Source organism: Raphanus sativus, chromosome 6, assembly GCF_000801105.2.
Source record: "Raphanus sativus cultivar WK10039 chromosome 6, ASM80110v3, whole genome shotgun sequence".
NCBI lineage: Eukaryota > Viridiplantae > Streptophyta > Magnoliopsida > Brassicales > Brassicaceae > Raphanus > Raphanus sativus.
The window spans coordinates 12,172,601-12,191,813 of NC_079516.1; the positions used below are offsets into that span (position 1 = coordinate 12,172,601).

General features: G+C 32.5%; 1 protein-coding gene and 1 long non-coding RNA gene across 2 annotated transcripts; both read right to left on the bottom strand.

Moving 5' to 3' along the window:
- Positions 1–264: 264 nt before the first annotated feature.
- LOC130496271 (uncharacterized) lies at positions 265–1,929 on the bottom strand. The gene is made up of 3 exons (XR_008935373.1): positions 806–1,929; positions 598–710; positions 265–531 (listed from the first exon to the last, which is right to left on the bottom strand). It is a non-coding gene; the product is annotated as an uncharacterized LOC130496271 (long non-coding RNA).
- A 3,388-nt stretch (positions 1,930–5,317) lies between these two features.
- On the bottom strand, positions 5,318–16,037 carry LOC130496267 (agamous-like MADS-box protein AGL70). The gene is made up of 7 exons (XM_056988212.1): positions 15,700–16,037; positions 8,704–8,761; positions 8,480–8,541; positions 8,295–8,394; positions 8,133–8,174; positions 7,763–7,804; positions 5,318–5,559 (listed from the first exon to the last, which is right to left on the bottom strand). Exons 1-7 carry the CDS (start codon positions 16,032–16,034, stop codon positions 5,470–5,472), a joined length of 729 nt encoding a protein of 242 aa, XP_056844192.1. The 5' UTR covers positions 16,035–16,037; the 3' UTR covers positions 5,318–5,469.
- Positions 16,038–19,213: the final 3,176 nt, after the last annotated feature.

Genomic DNA, 19,213 nt, shown 5'->3' on the forward strand with positions numbered 1-19,213 from the left:
TTTCATTTTATCTTAATTTTAATCAAATTTTATATTACAATATTGGTAAAAAAAAATAAAATCAATAATAATAAATATTATTTTTAATAATTTTTAATTTAAAAAATTTACTACCGCACATTACTAGTAACTTGTTAAAAAAAAACATGACTAAGTAACAACAACCAAAGGTGTTACCAAAAAAAAAGTAACAACTAAAGATCGATCTAACTCTGCCACGTAACGTAAGACAAGTAATCAAGGAACTCTCGATTAATTACGGAAAAACAAATAGAATAAGACTTTTAAAATCCAAAACCTGTACTTTCAGTGTTCTGAAGAAAAGCAAAGACTTTTAAAATCCAAAACCTGTACTTTCAGACAAGTACACAAGCTCCGATCTTGTCTACGAAGGTACAACAAAGTTCCATACTATCTTAATTTTACAATTCCTTTTTTAGCAAGAGGAATATAGTATAAGACCCAATGGATCTGAAGAAGTAAAGCAGCTGGCCCGTCAAGCAAAGAAGCCCACTCCAAGCCCTGCAATACCTGCAACGGTCACAAAGACATCAAGACAAAACAGAGGAAAGCAAGATGACAAAGTTACGGTTTCACCAGCTGGTCAAGTCATCTTGCGCAACCGTTTGACTCACTATTGGAGCAAGGAGAGTGAGCTGTCAGAGAGCTGTCAGGGCTAGCTGTCAGAGTTCGAGAATCATCTCATCTTTCTATAAATAGAGAAGCATAGAGTTGTATCAAAACAAGTTAATAAAATCGCAAACTTTCATCTTTACATCTGAGATCTCCTATACTCTGTCTTTACCTTTATGGTATCAGAGCTCTGGAAGTAGATCATGGATGAAGAACAGGAAGTTCTTGCGGTTTCTGCGTTGACAATCACGCAGGCTGTAACTCTAAAGCTCAAAGAAGGCAACTATCTTCTATGGAAGTTGCAATTCGAGCAGTTTCTTTCAAGCCAAATGCTCCTTGGTCATGTCACCGGAGCAACGCTACGTCCTCTCCCGACAGTTACTGTACAACAAGGCGAAGAAGAAACCCAAGCTGTCAATCCCGAATACAACAAGTGGATGCAGAAAGATCAACTTATCTTAGCCTGGATGTATGGAACACTGACGGAAGATGCTCTCAAATCCGTTTACGGCCTTCACACATCTCAAGAGGTGTGGCTGGCTCTAGCGAAGAAGTTCAACCGCGTCTCAGCAACACGTCGTCTCGATCTCCAGAGGAAGGTTCAAACGACAAAGAAAGGAACCAAAACTATGTCGGTGTATCTAGCTGAGATCAAGTCTCTCTGTGATCAGCTAGATTCGATTGGAGCTCCCATTACTGAGCAAGAGAAGATATATGGAGTCCTGAATGGGCTAGGAAAGGAGTACGAAGCTATGTGTACCGTCATTGAACACTCCATGGATCTTGCTCCTGGTCTGTGCTTTGATGACGTTGCTCACAAGCTCACAGGATTTGACGACAAGCTGAGCTCATATGAAGTACCTGCTGAACCGTCTCCACATCAGGCTTATTATGTGAATCGTGGTGGATACGCTGGAAGAGGACGAGGTCAAAACAGAGGAGGTTACAGAGGTCGTGGCTCCTACTTTACACAAGGCAGAGGATTCCCCCAACAGTTTGGTCAAGGTGCTCATCAGGGACGCGGTTCCTCCAACAACAACCCACGACCTACTTGCCAAATCTGTGGCAAATATGGACATCCAGCTTACAAGTGTCACTACTGTTTTGACGAGAACTTCTATGTTCCAGACCCTCCTCAGGCCAACGTCTTAACGACAGGCTCCAACAGCAGACAGAACGGAGCGGAGTGGTACCCAGACAGTGGCTCCACTGCTCATGTAACCAACTCTGCTCAACACTTGGACACGCCACAAGAATATGATGGAAATGACAGGGTTATGGTAGGCAATGGAGACTTCTTACCTATACACATGTGGGCTCCGCTTCTATTCCGACTGCAACAGGTAAAATCCCTCTCTTGGATGTACTAGTGTGTCCTACTATTACCAAGTCATTGCTCTCTGTGTCCAAGTTGACAGATGATTATCCTTGTAAGTTCACGTTTGATGGTTCTGCTGTGTATGTTAAGGACAAGGTCACTCGTCACTCGTCAGGTTCTCAGTCGGGGAAGCAAGGTTAATGGCATGTATCGGTTGGATGATCCGCAGTTTCAGTCCTTCTACTCTTCTAGACAGCAGAGTGCGAGTGACACTGTGTGGCACAGGAGATTGGGACATCCCAACGATCAAGTTCTGCAGCATCTATCTACAATCAAAGCTATCTCGTTCAATAAGACTCTTAAGTCATTGTGTGAAGCATGTCAGTTAGGAAAGACATGTAAACTACCTTTCTTTAGTTCAGATTTTCGCTCCAACAGAGTGCTTGAGAGAATACATTGTGATGTATGGGGTCCTGCTCCTGTTGTATCAGCTCAGGGCTTCCGGTTTTATGTTGTATTCATTGACAATTGTTCAAGATTCTGTTGGCTCTATCCACTTAAAGCAAAGTCTGATGTGTTCTCTGTCTTTAAAACTTTTCAAGCTCAAGTAGAGAACCAATTTAGAACGAAGATAGCCTTGTTTCAATCAGATGGTGGTGGTGAGTTTGTTAACAAACGTTTGACGGATCATTTTGCTTCATGCGGAATCAAACATCTCATATCATGTCCACACATACCTGAACAAAACGGTATAGCAGAGAGACGTCATAGATACATCACCGAGTTAGGATTATCAATGATGTTTGAGACTTCTCTGCCTCAGCAGCTTTGGGTTGAAGCTTTCTTCACCGCTGCATTTCTGAGTAACTTGCTGCCTACCTCTGTTAATGACAAGATGATCAGCCCCTACGAGATTCTGCATGGAAAATCACCAGTGTATACAGCACTAAGAGCTTTCGGCTGCGCCTGCTATCCATATCTTAGGCCATACGCAGAGAACAAGTTTGATCCCAAATCTCTGTCGTGTGTCTTTGTTGGATATAACGAGCGCTACAAAGGCTACAGATGTTATCATCCACCTACCGGACGTGTCTCTTCCTTATAAAGACAAGTATTGCCACCTTCTTCCTGCAGCAACTACGTACTTAAACTCTTCTTGGAGGCTTCAAGAACCACCTGTTTCTCCTCAAGATCAGTGTGAAGCAGAGAAACAGCAAGAAGAGATTGGCAGAACGGTTCCAGTAAGACTACCTATGGGTTCCTTACAACCAGCTCCTGCTCCTGCGCAAGTTACTGGCAATGATCAAGAGCAAATTGCGTCAAGTTCCTCCTCATCCGAGTCTGACTCTGATCATGAGGCACCACCTGTGGCTCCTCTGGTCTCTGCCAATTCTCATAAAATGACTACAACGGGCAAAGCAGGGGTGATGAAGCCCAATCCAAGATATGCCCTGATGGCGATAAAAGGCATTCCTCAAGTACCTAGAACGCTTGCGGAAGCATTGAATCATCCAGGTTGGAACGGATCCATGACAGAAGAGAAAGATATGTGCGATGAAACACACACATGGGATCTCGTTCCAGCTCCTCCTGATGTCCAACCTATTGGTTGTGGATGGATACACAAGGTAAAACTGAACGCTGATGGCACACTTCTCAAGCTTCGGTCTCGTTTAGTTGCTCGTGGAAACCAACAAGAAGAAGGAGTCAATTTTTTAGAGACATACAGTCCTGTTGTTCGAACTGCAACTGTTAGAATGGTGCTTCACTTTGCAGTGATATTTCGATGGGACATCAAGCAACTCGATGTCAAAAACGCCTTCTTACATGGCGACTTGACTGAAACGGTGTATATGAAACAACCACCAGGCTTCGAAGACAAGAACAACCCTGATCATGTATGTCTCTTGAGAAAAGCCATCTACGGCCTTAAGCAAGCTCCACGAGCCTGGTTCGACAAATTCAGCTCCTTTCTCCTAGAGTTTGGTTTCCTCTGCAACACTGGAGATCCATCGCTGTTTGTTTATCTTAAAGGCAAGGACGTCATGTTTCTTCTCCTGTACGTAGATGACATGGTTCTCACCGGTAACAATCAAGAACTACTTAAGCAGCTGCTCAACTCGTTGAAGCAACAGTTCAGAATGAAAGACATGGGTCCGCTAAGCTACTTCTTGGGTATACAAGCTCAGTTTACACCTACTGGATTATTCTTGAATCAAGCTAAGTATGCAACTGACCTACTTCAAGCTGCAGGGATGTTGGATTGTGCTCCAATGCCAACATCTCTTCCACTTCAGCTTGATAGAGTACCACATCAGGATGAAATGTTCAGCAACCCAACATACTTTCGTAGCTTGGCCGGCAAACTTCAGTATCTGACCTTGACAAGACCAGACATACAGTTTGCAGTCAATATAGTATGTCAAAAGATGCATCTCCCGTCGGTCTCAGACTTCAATCTACTGAAACGGATCTTGAGATATGTCAAAGGTACACTGGAGATGGGTGTTCAACTCGAATCTAACTCTGACTCAAGACTCCGGGCTTACTGCGACAGTGATTGGGGTGGATGTCAGGAAACAAGACGGTCAACAGGAGGTTTTTGTACGTTTCTTGGATCAAACATGATCTCCTGGTCAGCCAAGAGACAAGACTCCGTGGCTAGGTCGTCAACAGAGGCAGAGTACCGATGTATATCTGACACAGCGGCTGAACTCGAGTGGATTGGTTTGATGCTGCAAAGCATCGGTGTGAAGCAAGCAGAACCTGCAGAAATTTATTGTGACAATCTCTCTGCAGTACATCTGACTGTGAATCATGTGTTACACAGAAAGTCGAAACACTTCGCCACCCACTATCACTTTGCCAGAGAGAAAGTCGCAAATGGTTCACTCATTGTCAAACACATTCCAGCAGCTCAGCAGCTCGCAGACGTGTTCACCAAGTCTCTGCCTCAACGAAACTTCTTTCATCTTCGTTCCAAACTCGGAGTTGTTTTGCCACCCACCTCGAGTTTGCGCGGGGATATAAGACCCAATGGATCTGAAGAAGTAAAGCAGCTGGCCCGTCAAGCAAAGAAGCCCACTCCAAACCCTGCAATACCTGCAACGGTCACAAAGACATCAAGACAAAACAGAGGAAAGCAAGATAACAAAGGTACGGTTTCACCAGCTGGTCAAGTCATCTTGCGCAACCGTTTTGACTCACTATTGGAGCAAGGAGAGTGAGCTGTCAGGGCTAGCTGTCAGAGTTCGAGAATCATCTCATCTTTCTATAAATAGAGAAGCATAGAGTTGTATCAAAACAAGTTAATAAAATCGCAAACTTTCATCTTTACATCTGAGGTCTCCTATACTCTGTCTTTACCTTTATATAGCTCCGTTTTTTTTTCACCTAAACTTCCGCATTAGAGCAAGATAAAAAAAGGGTTTTGAGGTTATGCAGCTTTTTATAATATACACATCTGCTTTTTAACTTCAAATCAGGCTTTCAGTTAACTCGGCCTTTGGATCATGGTGTTACTTGAGCAACGGGAGAGTCTCCGGAGGATTGATGCCGGAGCTATTTTCCGGTGAATTGTTCTCTCTCCCTCCGTTCGTCTTCCCTATCTGTAACAAAAATTCCTTAGATTGTTTGTCTCTACAGATACTTTTATAACAAGAACTTAATTACGATTTTATAAAAAAGATATCGTGCAGTATATTACGATCTCTATAATATTATTTGAGAAGTCAGTTTCCTATGTGTCGCGCTTACGTTAACTCTCACGATGGTTGATTACATTGATACCCTTAATGAATTAAAAATATTACATTTAATACCTATTATTTTTTTAAATTTCCTTTTTGAAATTTTCCATACAACATATATATTTTTTTGTCGGCCATATAACATATATATTAAAAAGGAAAATTTGTAAATTTAAAAATCAAATTTAAAAACGAAAATATATGTATATATAATATGATTTCATTAAAAAGAAAATTTCACAAGATAATAGTATTCTATTTTAAAAATATTTTTAAATAACATAAATTATAATTTTGAAGTAATAAATACTTACTTTATATCTATTGTTTCTTAGATGAAAAATATATTTGCATATAATGTGATTTCATAAAAATAAATTTCAGAAAGATAATCTTGATATTAGAAAAAGAAATATTATTTATTTTAAAACATAATTTTAAACAATACAAATTATATATCTATCTATAATATAATTTGAGAAGTCAATTTCCTATGTGTCACACTCACGTTGGCTCTAACTGGTGACCAAAAGAATGAATGAGAATGAGTGATTCCTCTTCATTCCCCAAATTTTACACCATTTATGTGGAATATTTTTTTTCTAGTGTTCCTTTTCGTTCTTTTTAATTTAAGGAATTATAAAGTAAAAGTATTCCTTATAAAATCTGGCAAGGAACAATAAAGAATAAGTATTCCTATTATTTTGTTCCTCTGCATTCCATTCCTCTTTGTTCCTATTATTCCATTTGTGGTCACCAGTTAGAGCCGTTATTTTTCACGATAGTTGATTACACGGATAACTTTAATGAATTAAAAATATTACATTTAAATACTATTATTTTTTTAGTTTTCTTTTTAAATTCTCCATATAACATATATATTAAAAAGGAAAAAAATATAAAATTTTTAAAATCGAATTTAAAAACAAAAATATATGTATATATAATATGATTTCATTAAAAAGGAAATTTCACATTATAGTAATATTCTATTTAAAAAAAATATAAATAACATAAAATATACTTTTGAAGTAATAAAATACTAACTTTATATCTTATATGAAAAATATACACATTTGTATATAATGTGATTTCATAAAAACAAATTTCAGAAAGATAATTTTGATATTAGAAAAAGAAATATTGTTTATTTTGAAACATAATATTAAACAATAAAAAATATATATTGTCAAAGTAATATAAATATTTTGATATATCTATCTAATTTCTTAGATGATTACATAAAATAATTAAGTAACATAAACTAATCAACCTTAAATCTAAAATAATAGATTATATTAAAATTAAGGAAGACAACAACCAACCTAAATGCAAATAAGAAAATTAATCAAAATTTTAATATATTTAGAATAAAAATATTATAGTTGAATTTAGAGAAATAAATACAATCCAATATACCTAAATGATAACTAAATCGACTAGATATAACATATCTAAAATCATATGTTTAATTAAAGTAATGTAATATTATTAATATAAATTATGCATAAAATTTATAAATTAAATTTAAAATTAAAGTATATAGCAATCAACTATCATAGTATATTTATTTTATAAATATTTATACCCGTGCATGAGCACGGGAAAATCAGCTAGTTTTATTAAAAAATAAGTATTGTACAGTAACTTAAAAAAGATAAACCGAAAAAATTGTGCAACTATTACATTCGTTTGAAACTTTGTAAAAAGAATTCATCTCTATTAACAAGGACAAGAAAATCAGAATTCTAGAAGCATAATGTCTTTTGCCAAAATTTAAACGGGATCCTGTAAGATGTTTTTTGCATTCCTATTCTCTTTTTGTTTTTCTTGCATCCTTATTCTTTTTTTATTATTCTCCCGCAATTATAAATTTTGGAAATAAGTTTTGTTTTAAAAAAAAAACAAATCTTAAATTATGGGCTTCACATAAAATAGTCTTGCATCCATAGAAGTCTTCAACTTTGTATATGTCTAAATGTCTTCTTTTTTGAACACCGTATATGTCTAATGTCTATCTAATTAGAATCTATAGAAGTATAACAAATAGTACTCTTGTTACCTGGCTAGCCAAAACCAGATTCTCTTGTCTCAGCAACTCCTCCTATTTGAAAATGATCAACAAGTCCATAAGTCTCCTAATTAACATGTTTTCAAGCCATCTCCCGGAAAACTTCTTTTCGAAATAGAAAAATTCATCATAGACTGAGTGATCCATTAGGGTTAAGTCACATTTTATCAAGATTTCGACAAAGCTTTTTTGTTCTAATTAGAATGGCACATAACAAAAGCCAAAAGCAATTCAGGGACTAAGACAACACCAAAAGATATATCCAAAGTCTAGAGATTTGAGTCTAGTGATCTGCATACTCTGAGGATAAGAGGATTCAAGAATCAGCATAGCCGATAATGACCGGGATGGTAGCACTAACCTTTTCTTGAAGCATCTTCACAAACTCCATCTTTAGTTCTGTCTGCAACAAGATATTAAAAACTAAGTTATTTCATTTTAAGTCAAGCAAGGTCTTAGAAAACTACCTAGACAGAAGATTTATGTAATAATAGGTTCATTCACTTCGTAGCAGCATATGTACCTTCCTAGCTCTAGTTGCAGACAGAGCAGTCTCGAGCTGGTCCTCCAGAGAAATTAGAGAATCTACACTTACATTGTCGACATTTGATTCTTCAAGATTGCTGCATAGTCAAAAGTAGACAAAGGAAGAAAAAAAAACTTTTTGATCAGATGAAGAGGGGAAAAGGCGTCTTAATTAGTGCTAACCTTTTGACTGATTCGAGTAACTCATTGTGTGGAAGATAAATCCGAGTTTTTTCCGCAAGATCCTGCACGTTAAAAAAAAATGATGGGAACCCTAGAAACTTTAGTCGCAATGATAAGCTCAAAGCATAGAGTTTATTTCAAACGCAGTCAGCACTTAGATCCCTTCACGACATCAACGACCACGTCTAAGATAAAGACTTAAATGATGTTCTCAGCTAACTTACCAAGCTTCTAAGTTCACCAGCATGTTGTATTTCATAACGATCGATGATGTTGGTCATGCTGGAGATATCAAGAACAAAACAAAAATACGTATCAGAGCCAATTGACGAAAATAACATTTCAAAATTATGAGTTAGAAAGAGCACCAATAGCGGCCTTTATAGGGAGAATGCTATTATATATAGAAATTGTATATGAGTTTGACATCAGTTTGTATCAATAATATTACTTAACTAGGCTTCTATATAGACGTGAATGTAGTATATATCGCTTAAAACAAACTCACAAACATGTTTGTTTACAGTCACTTCTTGTATCTTTGTAACTAGCTACAATATTTTTGCAATGTCCATATTAGATTTACATTTTTCCAGTATTTTCTTCTTTCCATGTCCACGGATATACATGGGTAAAAATCTCATGTTGATATATACAAGGAAAATCTCTAGACGTTGGTGAAGTCGCTACAAATTTTGGCTAATTATACATGAAAATAATATATACCAATGGATTAGCTTCGCCTGGTGTCCAAGTCACACCTAGCTATTACTGAAGCTTTAAAACATATATTCAATTGAATCGGAGAACTGAAAACAAAAATTTGGCTTAAAGTTGTGGGACAATCACTCCATAAAGGATAAGCCAAGAAAGCAAGTATAACAAATTAGGTAAGGTCACGGTTGGAATCCTAATTCTTGAAGTCCATGATTTATTGAAAGAATTCAAACACAGTTTGGCTTTAATCCACTTTATCTTCACTTGCATATGAAGTTATGAATTAGTAATTTAATTTTTAACCACAGAAAAAAACTGTGCAATTAATAAGGAACATAAGAAGCCTAATCTCAAGTCAGTACACTTTGTAAAGTGCTAATACATAGGAGAAACTACCAAAGAAACTAGCTAACTAGACTTGTAGAGTTTGACTATTGTAAAATGGAAGCACAATGCGAAGGAACTATACAGAGATATACTCATATGCATATTGTCATATTAATGAGTTACATTTCAATTTCTTACAATACATTTGATCTCATCCATTTTTAAGATTCTCTAAGCGTAAGATAGGAAATTTTTAAGCTTAGTTTGGTCTCATTGTTATTTCTCCTAGATATATAAGGAAAATGCCAAAAGGTATTGTATGTTTTTAGTTAAGAACTTCTACTACCAGAGATAGAGAAGAATATCACACCCGTTAAAAGTGGTTGTAGCTTAGTGATTTAATTCTTATAGGAGAAAAAAACAACGGTTAGTTTCCACTGTAAATCCATTAGGCCTTTGCCACTGCCACATATATATGAATATAATGACCGTAGACTAATTTTAAGTTCGAGTGTTTTTTTTTGTAAACTAGCTTTAAGTTCGAGTGTTCTTTAGCAAGTCGTGGATGTTGTTCCTTTTCTGCTTGCAATTAGTCTAGTTTTTGGTTTCTTTGCTAATTGCAAGAAGAAAAGGAACAACATCATGAGGAGCAACAAAAGGTCGCTATCAATCTAGACATATATACATATATCTGGGATGGTGTCATATGCACACACGACACACCGATCAAGATTAAAGGGCGAGAACAGATTATCCAATTAGCTATGTAATGTAGCATGTGTGACAAGTATTTATGTGGATTTTTCAATGCTCTACAACCAAACATGACATTTGGAGGATAACTCATCAACAATTCAATCACAGAGAAAGCACAAAACAAATAGTCAACAATAAATTTCAGATGAATAATTGAACAAAAGACATCCAATTTAAACAAAAGATTCTTGATCAGTGTTAAAATTAACCCCAATTAATCTCTCAACAATTCTACTGGAAGTGCATTACAATATTGGATAAAAAAAATTCAAAATTCAACAATGTACATCCTCCTATATATTAAAAGAGAAGTACAAACGCCACGTGGCGCTCACACAGTTCTTCTCACGAAAATTCTCGCGTTTCTATTGGTCGAATTTTTCTAATTATTCTTTTTGATTTATTTTTTTCATCGACCTTTTAATTGGAAAGTGACATTAATTGTCAAACGCACTAATTATTTCTTGCGCAAGAATCGTAATCAATGTCGACCATTAATCATAGCTTGCAGAAGAATTTTAATAAATGTCGACTAATCATTAAATGTCTTAATGGGAAATACGTTTTATATTTTATTAGGAAACTAATTATTATCAACATACCTTATTTATATTTTTATTAGGAAACTAATTATTATCAACATACCTTATTGATATTTACTACTTGCGCAAGTTTCGCATCGTATAAAATGCATATTCGTGATTAATTTTACAAATTTATTATGTTTATCTGTTAAAATATTATGATATTTTAGCTTATCATGCAAGCTAAATCATTGAGAAACGTCCACCAATTTACTATATATAAGACATTCACAGCAGAAGAAACGAAGCAACTGACTTTTTATTCTGAACTTTTTTATATTGATATTGTTTTTGTTATTTTACATCATTAAACTTTTATATATACATATTTCATCATAGCTGACTTTTCTTTTGGTTTATATGCAGATGTCCTATTATAACGATTTCACCACGATGCAGGTTAATTTTTTTATCTCTCTATATGATTTGATTAATCGTAGATTTATTTGAAGCAAGATCATGACCGTAATGAAGACATGATCAGAAGTGCTCTTCGTGCTATCTCATCGTTGGATCGGATCAGGTTCTCTTTCCATTTTATGATTTTTCCTCTCTTTTGCGTTAACATTCAAACTAATCTGTTCTTTTTTTTTCTCATTTAATTAAATGAACAGTGGAGTGGATTACAGCCACAAGTTCAAGAGCTTAATGGTTGAGATGAAGAGGTCTGAATCATTGTGGGGGAAGTATCAGACAATCCGCAATGAGTAAAAAGAGTGTATGTTCTGTTATTTACATGATGAACCATAAAAGCTATCGATAATGTTATAGCCTTGTTTTTTACAATTTTAAAATCAGCAACAAGTCTGTTCTTTTTTCTTTTTGCCTTTTAAATTTTCTTTTTGTGGCGAGGGATTTTATAGCCTTGTTTTATTTGGCTTTTCAATGCTTGCTGTTGTGCTTTCATACTTATGATCGAATTTTAAAAACGAGTAGAAACGTTAACTTGGTGGTCTCTCGGAAAGTGAAAGCCTGAGAAGCTTGGACTGTATGAACTATGAATTGCTAATTTCATTAATCATAAATTGCGCAAGAATATTAATAAATGTCGATCATTTACATTAATTGCTAATCTCATTAATCATAACTTGCGCAAGAATTTTAATAAATGTCGACCATTTATATTAATTCATAATCTCATAAATCAAAACTTGCGCAAAATATTATTAAATGTCGACCATTTATTAATGTCTTAATGGCATAATACGATTTATATCTAATTAGGAAACTTATTATTATGAACATACCTTACTTATACCTTACAAATTTAATATATTTCCTTTAACCAATTGCTCTCATTAATCATAATTTGCTAATCGGAATATTACATTAATTGCTCTCATTAATCATAACTTGCGCAAGAATTACAATAAATACGTGTTTTAATAAGTTTCCTTTTTACAAATTCAGAATTAAAATATTTTCATATGTATTTTTCTATTGGTTTTTTAATTTACAATTTTAGTTTATATATGCGCAGACCAACGATTATGACGTTTCCTCATGTGGATCCATATGTACTTAAATGATCATATCATCCAAAACACGTAAACTACAATGTAAGTTTCATGCTTTGTTACTTTCTCTATGTTTTTCAGATAATTATTTGCTTATACATCAAAGAACAAAATCTTTAATCAATATTTTATTATAAAAGTTAGTATAACTTTTTATACATATTATCAACTTTGTACTCAAATATGATTTTATACAATTTATCATATTATAAAATGTATATCTTATAAATTCATATATATAAACTATATAGTTCTTTTTGTCATTTTTTATCATCATAAACTATATAGTTCTATGTCAACTATATTATAATTTCATTGGCTGATTTATTTTTATAATTCTTGCGAAAGTTTTAATCACATTTATTGATATTTATTGAGAATCTGTTATTCTTGTACAATGGGGTATCACATTAATTCGACTTTTAAATCTTTCTAAATTTTCAAAGTCGTTTTTAATCTTGTTGCCTTATTTTAAATAAATCTAACTTGCGCAAGAATTCTAATATTTAATTCAAATCAGTTTATGATATTGTATATTTAATAACTTTATTTATTCTTGCGCAATGTGATATCACATTAATTGGACTTTTAAATCTTTATAAATTTTCAAAGTCATTTTTAATCTTGTTGCCTTATAATTTGATTGGCTGATTTATTTTTTAATTTTTTTATTTTTCTAAAAACCTATCCTACGCCATCTATTTCTCTCATCTCCTTCTCTTTCTTCTTCTCGATTTCACTTTATACTAAAACAAAACTAAACGGAGTAAGGGAAAGTTGGGAACACATATCTGCACATTTTTGATAGATCATGCATCGATTATTATTATTTTTTCTTGCGCAATTAATATGATCTCTTATGGATCTATTATAAATGTAAGTTACCTTATTTATTTGAATAATTCTTGCGAAAGTTTTAATCACATTTATTGATATTTATTGAGAATCTGTTATTCTTGCACAATGGGGTATCACATTAATTCGACTTTTAAATCTTTCTAAATTTTCAAAGTCGTTTTTAATCTTGTTGTCTTATTTTGAATAAATCTAACTTGCACAAGAAGACTAATATTCGTGTAGATGCTTTGCATGATATCTATCTTGGAAATTTCGGTCTCCTGAACAAGATAGAGACCCTTATGACTAATATTTCGTTGGTGGAGTTCCCAACGAAATATATCATTCAACACAATTCCATTAATAAATGGTATGAATATATTATTTGATACTAACTTGTCGTGCAATCATATTTAAACACAGTAATAAATATGATACCAAGTTGCGCAAGTAATCCACATTGAAAATAAAGTAAGTTATTAATAAAAAATTAACAATTTATAAACATGGTAAATTACATTTAAAATCGTGAAGTAAATACTCTTGGGATTCAAATTATTGTTAAAAGAATGTTTACATTTTTGTATTTTTCAAAAAAAAAGGTTTACGATGAGGGGGAGAGAGAGAGGGAGATTTAGTGTTTTGGGTATACCAAATGATTTACAGTTTAGTGTTTAGGATTTATCCAAGGGTTTAGGGTATATCCAAGAATTTAGGGTTTAGTGTTTTGGTTTTTTACCCAAGGGTTTAAGCTTTGTCCAAGGGTTTAGGGTATAGTGTTTATTGTTTATGATTTACTTTTTTGTGACGATTTTAAAATTGTCAGCTACTAATATTTTTCATTTATTTTAAAAACTTAACACAAATTATTATTATTTTATTTATTATCTTTAAAAGAAGATGTACATTAATTGGCAAACTATGATTAGTTGGTAATTCACCCAAGAATTACAACATTCATCTGTTTGACATGTTATTACAACATTTATCTGTTTGATTTATAGGAAAGGTGATCTTAGAACATTAAGATACCTATTATATTATCATAAATTGATCTGCAGTAAATATGATATCAACTTGCCAAAACAATCCGTATTTAATATAAGGTAAGTTATTAAAAATTTAAAACCAAATTAACTAAAGGTAAATTATTTAAACAAAGTAATAAATATGATACCAAGTTGCGTAAATAATACACAATGAAAATAAGGTAAGTTATTAATATAAAAATTAACAAATTACAAATAGGAAAGTAACACAAATTTGAGAGAGAGAGAGATAGAGAGAGAGAGAGAGAGAGAGAGAGAGAGAGAGAGATTTAGTGTTTTGGGTATACCCAAGGGTTTACAGTTTAGTGTTTAGGATTTATCCAAGGGTTTATGGTATATCCAAGATTTTAGAGTTTAGTGTTTGAATTTTTACCCAAGGGTTTAAGATTTGTCCAAGGGTTTAGGGTATAATGTTTAGTGTTTATGATTTACTCTTTTGTGACGGTTTTAAAATTGTTAAAAAAATTCATCTTTTGGCAGCTAATAATATTTTCATTTATTTTAAAAACTTAACACAAATTATTATTATTTTATTTATTATCTTTAAAAGATGTTGTACATTATTTGGCAAACTATGTTTAGTTGGTAATTCACCCAAGAAAAATTCATGATAAAATATTAAACTAGGAAACATTCCTATATAAATCAAAATTGTGGTAGTTAAAAAAATAATCGGTGAATTAAAAGAATGTTTATATTTTTATATTTTTCAAAAAAAAAAAGGTTTACGATGAGAGGAAAAGAGAGAGAGAGAGATAGAGAGATAGAGAGATTTGTCTAAATCTCTCTATCTATCTCTCTCTCTCTCTCTTAAATAGATACAAAATATTCCGTAATATTTAATCCGCGGGTCCCGCGAATTACCTACAAATTTGGGCGGGGCGGGTGTAGGTATTTTGAATCTTTCATTGCGGGTCATGCGGATCGAAATTATGAGTAAAAAAACTAGGTGACCCGCGGGTTGGCGGGACGGACGGGGTGGGTCGATCCGCAGACCCAGCTCTACCCGTATAATTTGAATCTGTACAATGCCCGCACAGGGTGCGGACCGGCCAACTAGTTGTTCCTTATATAGAAATCACTTAAACAACATTGAGCACGTATGTATCACCCACGTGTAGAAAATTTTCTTGAATTCACATGCAATATTAAAATTAGTAAAACAAATTAAGTAAAGGTAAAATAAAAATAAAAATTAGTATTAAAAATGAAAAAAAAAACGAACACCAAGAACATATCTAGGCCACCACAATGATTAATCTTAAATTAGGCTTTAGCTCACGCATAGGCAGCCGTTATCAATAAAACAAAGAGAAAATCTCAGCTAATTTGAAGGAAACAAAAAGCCCTAGATTTGAAGTTTATATCTAGAAAGTGATTAAACAAAGAGGGTAATAAATAAGACAACTCGAGAGAGACCCGGAATAGCTTACTTGTCACCGGAAGAGGAGTTGTAGAGTTTTCCAGAGGCGGAGACAACGAGCACAGCGACGGATGATTCACAGAGAACTGAAAGCTGTCGTGCCTTCTCGATGAGACCAGTGCGTCGTTTAGAAAAAGTTACTTGTCTACTACTTTTGTTCTCGATTAGTTTGATCTCCACTTTTCTTCTCCCCATGAATACTTCTTCTTCCGACAAGGCTTTATGCCCTAATTTGAGTCTGATGTCCGAAGAGACTCTCAATGTCTTTGCTTTGCTTCTTTTGATTCGTTTATTTCTATCTTTTTTTCCTTTTTTTGGTTTTTGCTCTCTGGACAAATAACACATCCAAGTCGGTTTGTTTTCTTTTGTTAAACGATAGAGAAAATAAAATAAAAGCAATTAATTGATACGATGCGTTTTCGTGGAAGCGGAAGAGACACGTACTATTTACGCATGTCAAATTTCCAGCGAGCGCCATTGACTGTTATTCCAACCGGTTGGACCGGTCTGATTACCATTTAATTTAAATTTTGAGATGGTTTAAGTTTTTCCCTCGGTTAACAGATGGTTTACGCTTTCTCGAAGTAAGAATTTGAAAAATTGCTGACACGTATTTAAAAAAAATATTATTATTTACAAAATAATTTTTGCACGTTCAAACTTAGACCGGCTAATATTATTTATATTATTAATAAATAAAATATATAAAACTAGGCAAAAAATTAAAAATGATTTTAATTTTTTTGATTAGATAAATCATTAGAATTAATAATAATAAAAATATCCAAAATTTAAAAACCCTATTTTAAAATAAAAATATTATTTATATATATATTGTGTTGTTATCTGAAATGTTTAATAAACAAGTAAAATTTTATTAGATACTTTAATGATTTTATATATAATTAGAAACGAATTTTATATTAGTAATATCAGATTTTGTTTTTAGTATAAGTCGGTTCTTATATATTATGTTGTTATCTTAAAATAATATTTTTTATTATAAATGTTAAAATATTAAGATAAAAGATAATTTATAATTAAATATTAATCAAACAAAAAACGTTTGTAGGATACATACCCTTTCAATCCAGTCGATCTTTAATATTTTCTAAAATATTTATAATATGTGAGTGTTTTGAAAATATCAACACAATAATAAACATATTATACTAACTACGGTAATTTTTTAATAATCACTAAAAACTAAGTTTTTATACTATATATAATTGGGAAAATTGTTTTTTCTAGACCAAAAAAAATGATAACTATATCCTATTAGGCTAATCTTTTTTTGTACTATTTTTTCCTCTAATACCCTTTAATATTTTCTAAAATAAAATCAAATTAGATAGTCTTACAAACAATTCTTTTTCAAAAATAGTAAATACTGATGATATACCTATATCTACGTATTGATATTTTTCAGTTTTAAAAATGTTTAAATTATAATTTCATATTTCTTTAAAAAAAAATAAAATTGACATTCTACATAGTAGAAAATGTAATCAACTTTTTCATTGAATCTACTATGTTTAGAATACGTATTCTAAGTAAATAATAGTAATATAAAAATATTTAGAAAACACATTCCGCGCTTAACTTATCATTCTAAAATCTCTATAAATCTTAATCTATACATTACTATAAATCTAAAACTTGTAGAAATCAGAAACTATACATTAATGTAAATCTAAAACTAGTAAAAATCGATTTCAAACATGTTTACTGTATTCGACACTCTATGAAAATATTTGGTTTCCTTAAATTTATTAATTAAAATCATTTTTTGCTCAATTAAATCAGTTTCCTTAAATTGAAAATATTCTTCATTTTTCTAAAAAAAATCAATTTAAAAATAAAAAATCATTTTAAATAGAAAATCGATTGATGCCAAAAAAAAAAAATCGATTTATAAAAAATATGATTTTTTTAAATAGAAAATCGTTTTTTATAAATAAAAAAATTAATTTATTGAAAAATAGAAAATCGATTTTAGAAATAGAAAATCGTGATTTATAAAATCAATTTTAAATTAGAAAATAAAAATTATAAAATCAATTCTTAAATTAAAAATAAAAAATCAAAATCAAAGTTTAGGATTTTTTGGGATTTTTAATATTTTTAATTACTTTAGTTAAAAATTATATTTTAATATTTAAGAATATTTTTTTAATTGCAATTTCGAAATTTTTAATTAAAATTAGGGGCAGTATTGTTATTTTGTAAAAATTAGTTTAGTAGGATATAAAGTATATATGATTAGTCTATAAAAACATAGTTATCATTTTTTGGTCAAAAAAACAATTTTGCCGGCATAGTTTCAGAACAAGAGGAATGACTAGTTTTTGTAAGTTATTTAGAAGCACGAAGTGTCAGGACACAACCCTCTTTTGTTGTTCACATGAATGTAGAATTGCCGGCAGAGTTTTCAGAGTCCGGATGAGAGTGCGGATTTTATGCCGACGATAAAAAAAAAACAATTTTGCCTATATATTTTTGATTCTTGTGCGTCTTGATTGTCTTTCTTTCGTCTCTTTAGCATATGTTGCTCCATTACCATAGGTCTACCGTCTACAGATCATATGCACATACCGCGTTTAATAATTTATCATCAGGTGATCTGACTCGGACCAGTGTGATCCGAAATGGACTCACTCAAAACTAAGACCCACATCACTAAAGTCCATTTTGATAAAAAAAATTTAATTTATCAAAAGACTCTCAATTCGATATCTCATTTTTTAACGCTGATTCATTGTGATATTACAATTGTGATATGAGAAAGATTACATAGACAATTCGACAACCGACAATACTACTTGTCTTATGAGATCTACGCCTAACTACATCATATAAGCCGTCATATGAAGATCCACGCATGACCAGATTAACTTGCACTATGTTGTAGATCTCTTGTAAGCTTTTCTTCCATAATCTGGCACAATTATTTAATAAACCGTTTTCTCCGGTACTTAAAACCTGGATTTATCTGCAAGAAATTGCATAGCCTCGAGTTCGAACCCCAAACCTTGATGTAGAAGCCTTTAAACTTTAACCATTAGGCTACGGTACTTTTACATTTGGTATTTCATTAAGCAGCTCAGTACGTGGTGAATAAATCGTGATGTCAGTTTTATTTATGCACAACATGATTAATGTAAATTATGCATACTTCAATGTTTTTATTACTTAAACTTGCACATACACCTGAAAATTTTGTATAGTTACCTTTAATTCCCCAGCCCATGGCTCATATCTTGATTTATAATCAAAATATATATAGAGAGGAACTCTTATTCTAATCTAAATGCATACATTTTCCCTTCATCTCTATCCAGGGGGTTGATGATTGTTATTTACAGTTTTGATTTTGTGTCATATTAAATATTTTCAAGTTGCTTTCAAGTTCTTATCTTAGTGAAGGACTTGCGTAAGTTAAATGTATTGGGAAAATTTTCCTGATTAAACCATTCAATTGAGAGAACGTGGATGTCCCCCTGTCAAATCTAGAAAATAATGTT

Bases quoted from the DNA above. Each gene is read 5' to 3' on its own strand.
- LOC130496267 (XM_056988212.1), bottom strand. From the start codon at position 16,034: ATGTGTTATTTGTCCAGAGAGCAAAAACCAAAAAAAGGAAAAAAAGAT. The intron at 8,762-15,699 runs GTAAGCTATTCC...TGATATCTCCAG, and splicing joins AACTCCTCTTCCGGTGACAA to CATGACCAACATCATCGATC. The intron at 8,542-8,703 runs GTAAGTTAGCTG...TTTAACGTGCAG, and splicing joins CTGGTGAACTTAGAAGCTTG to GATCTTGCGGAAAAAACTCG.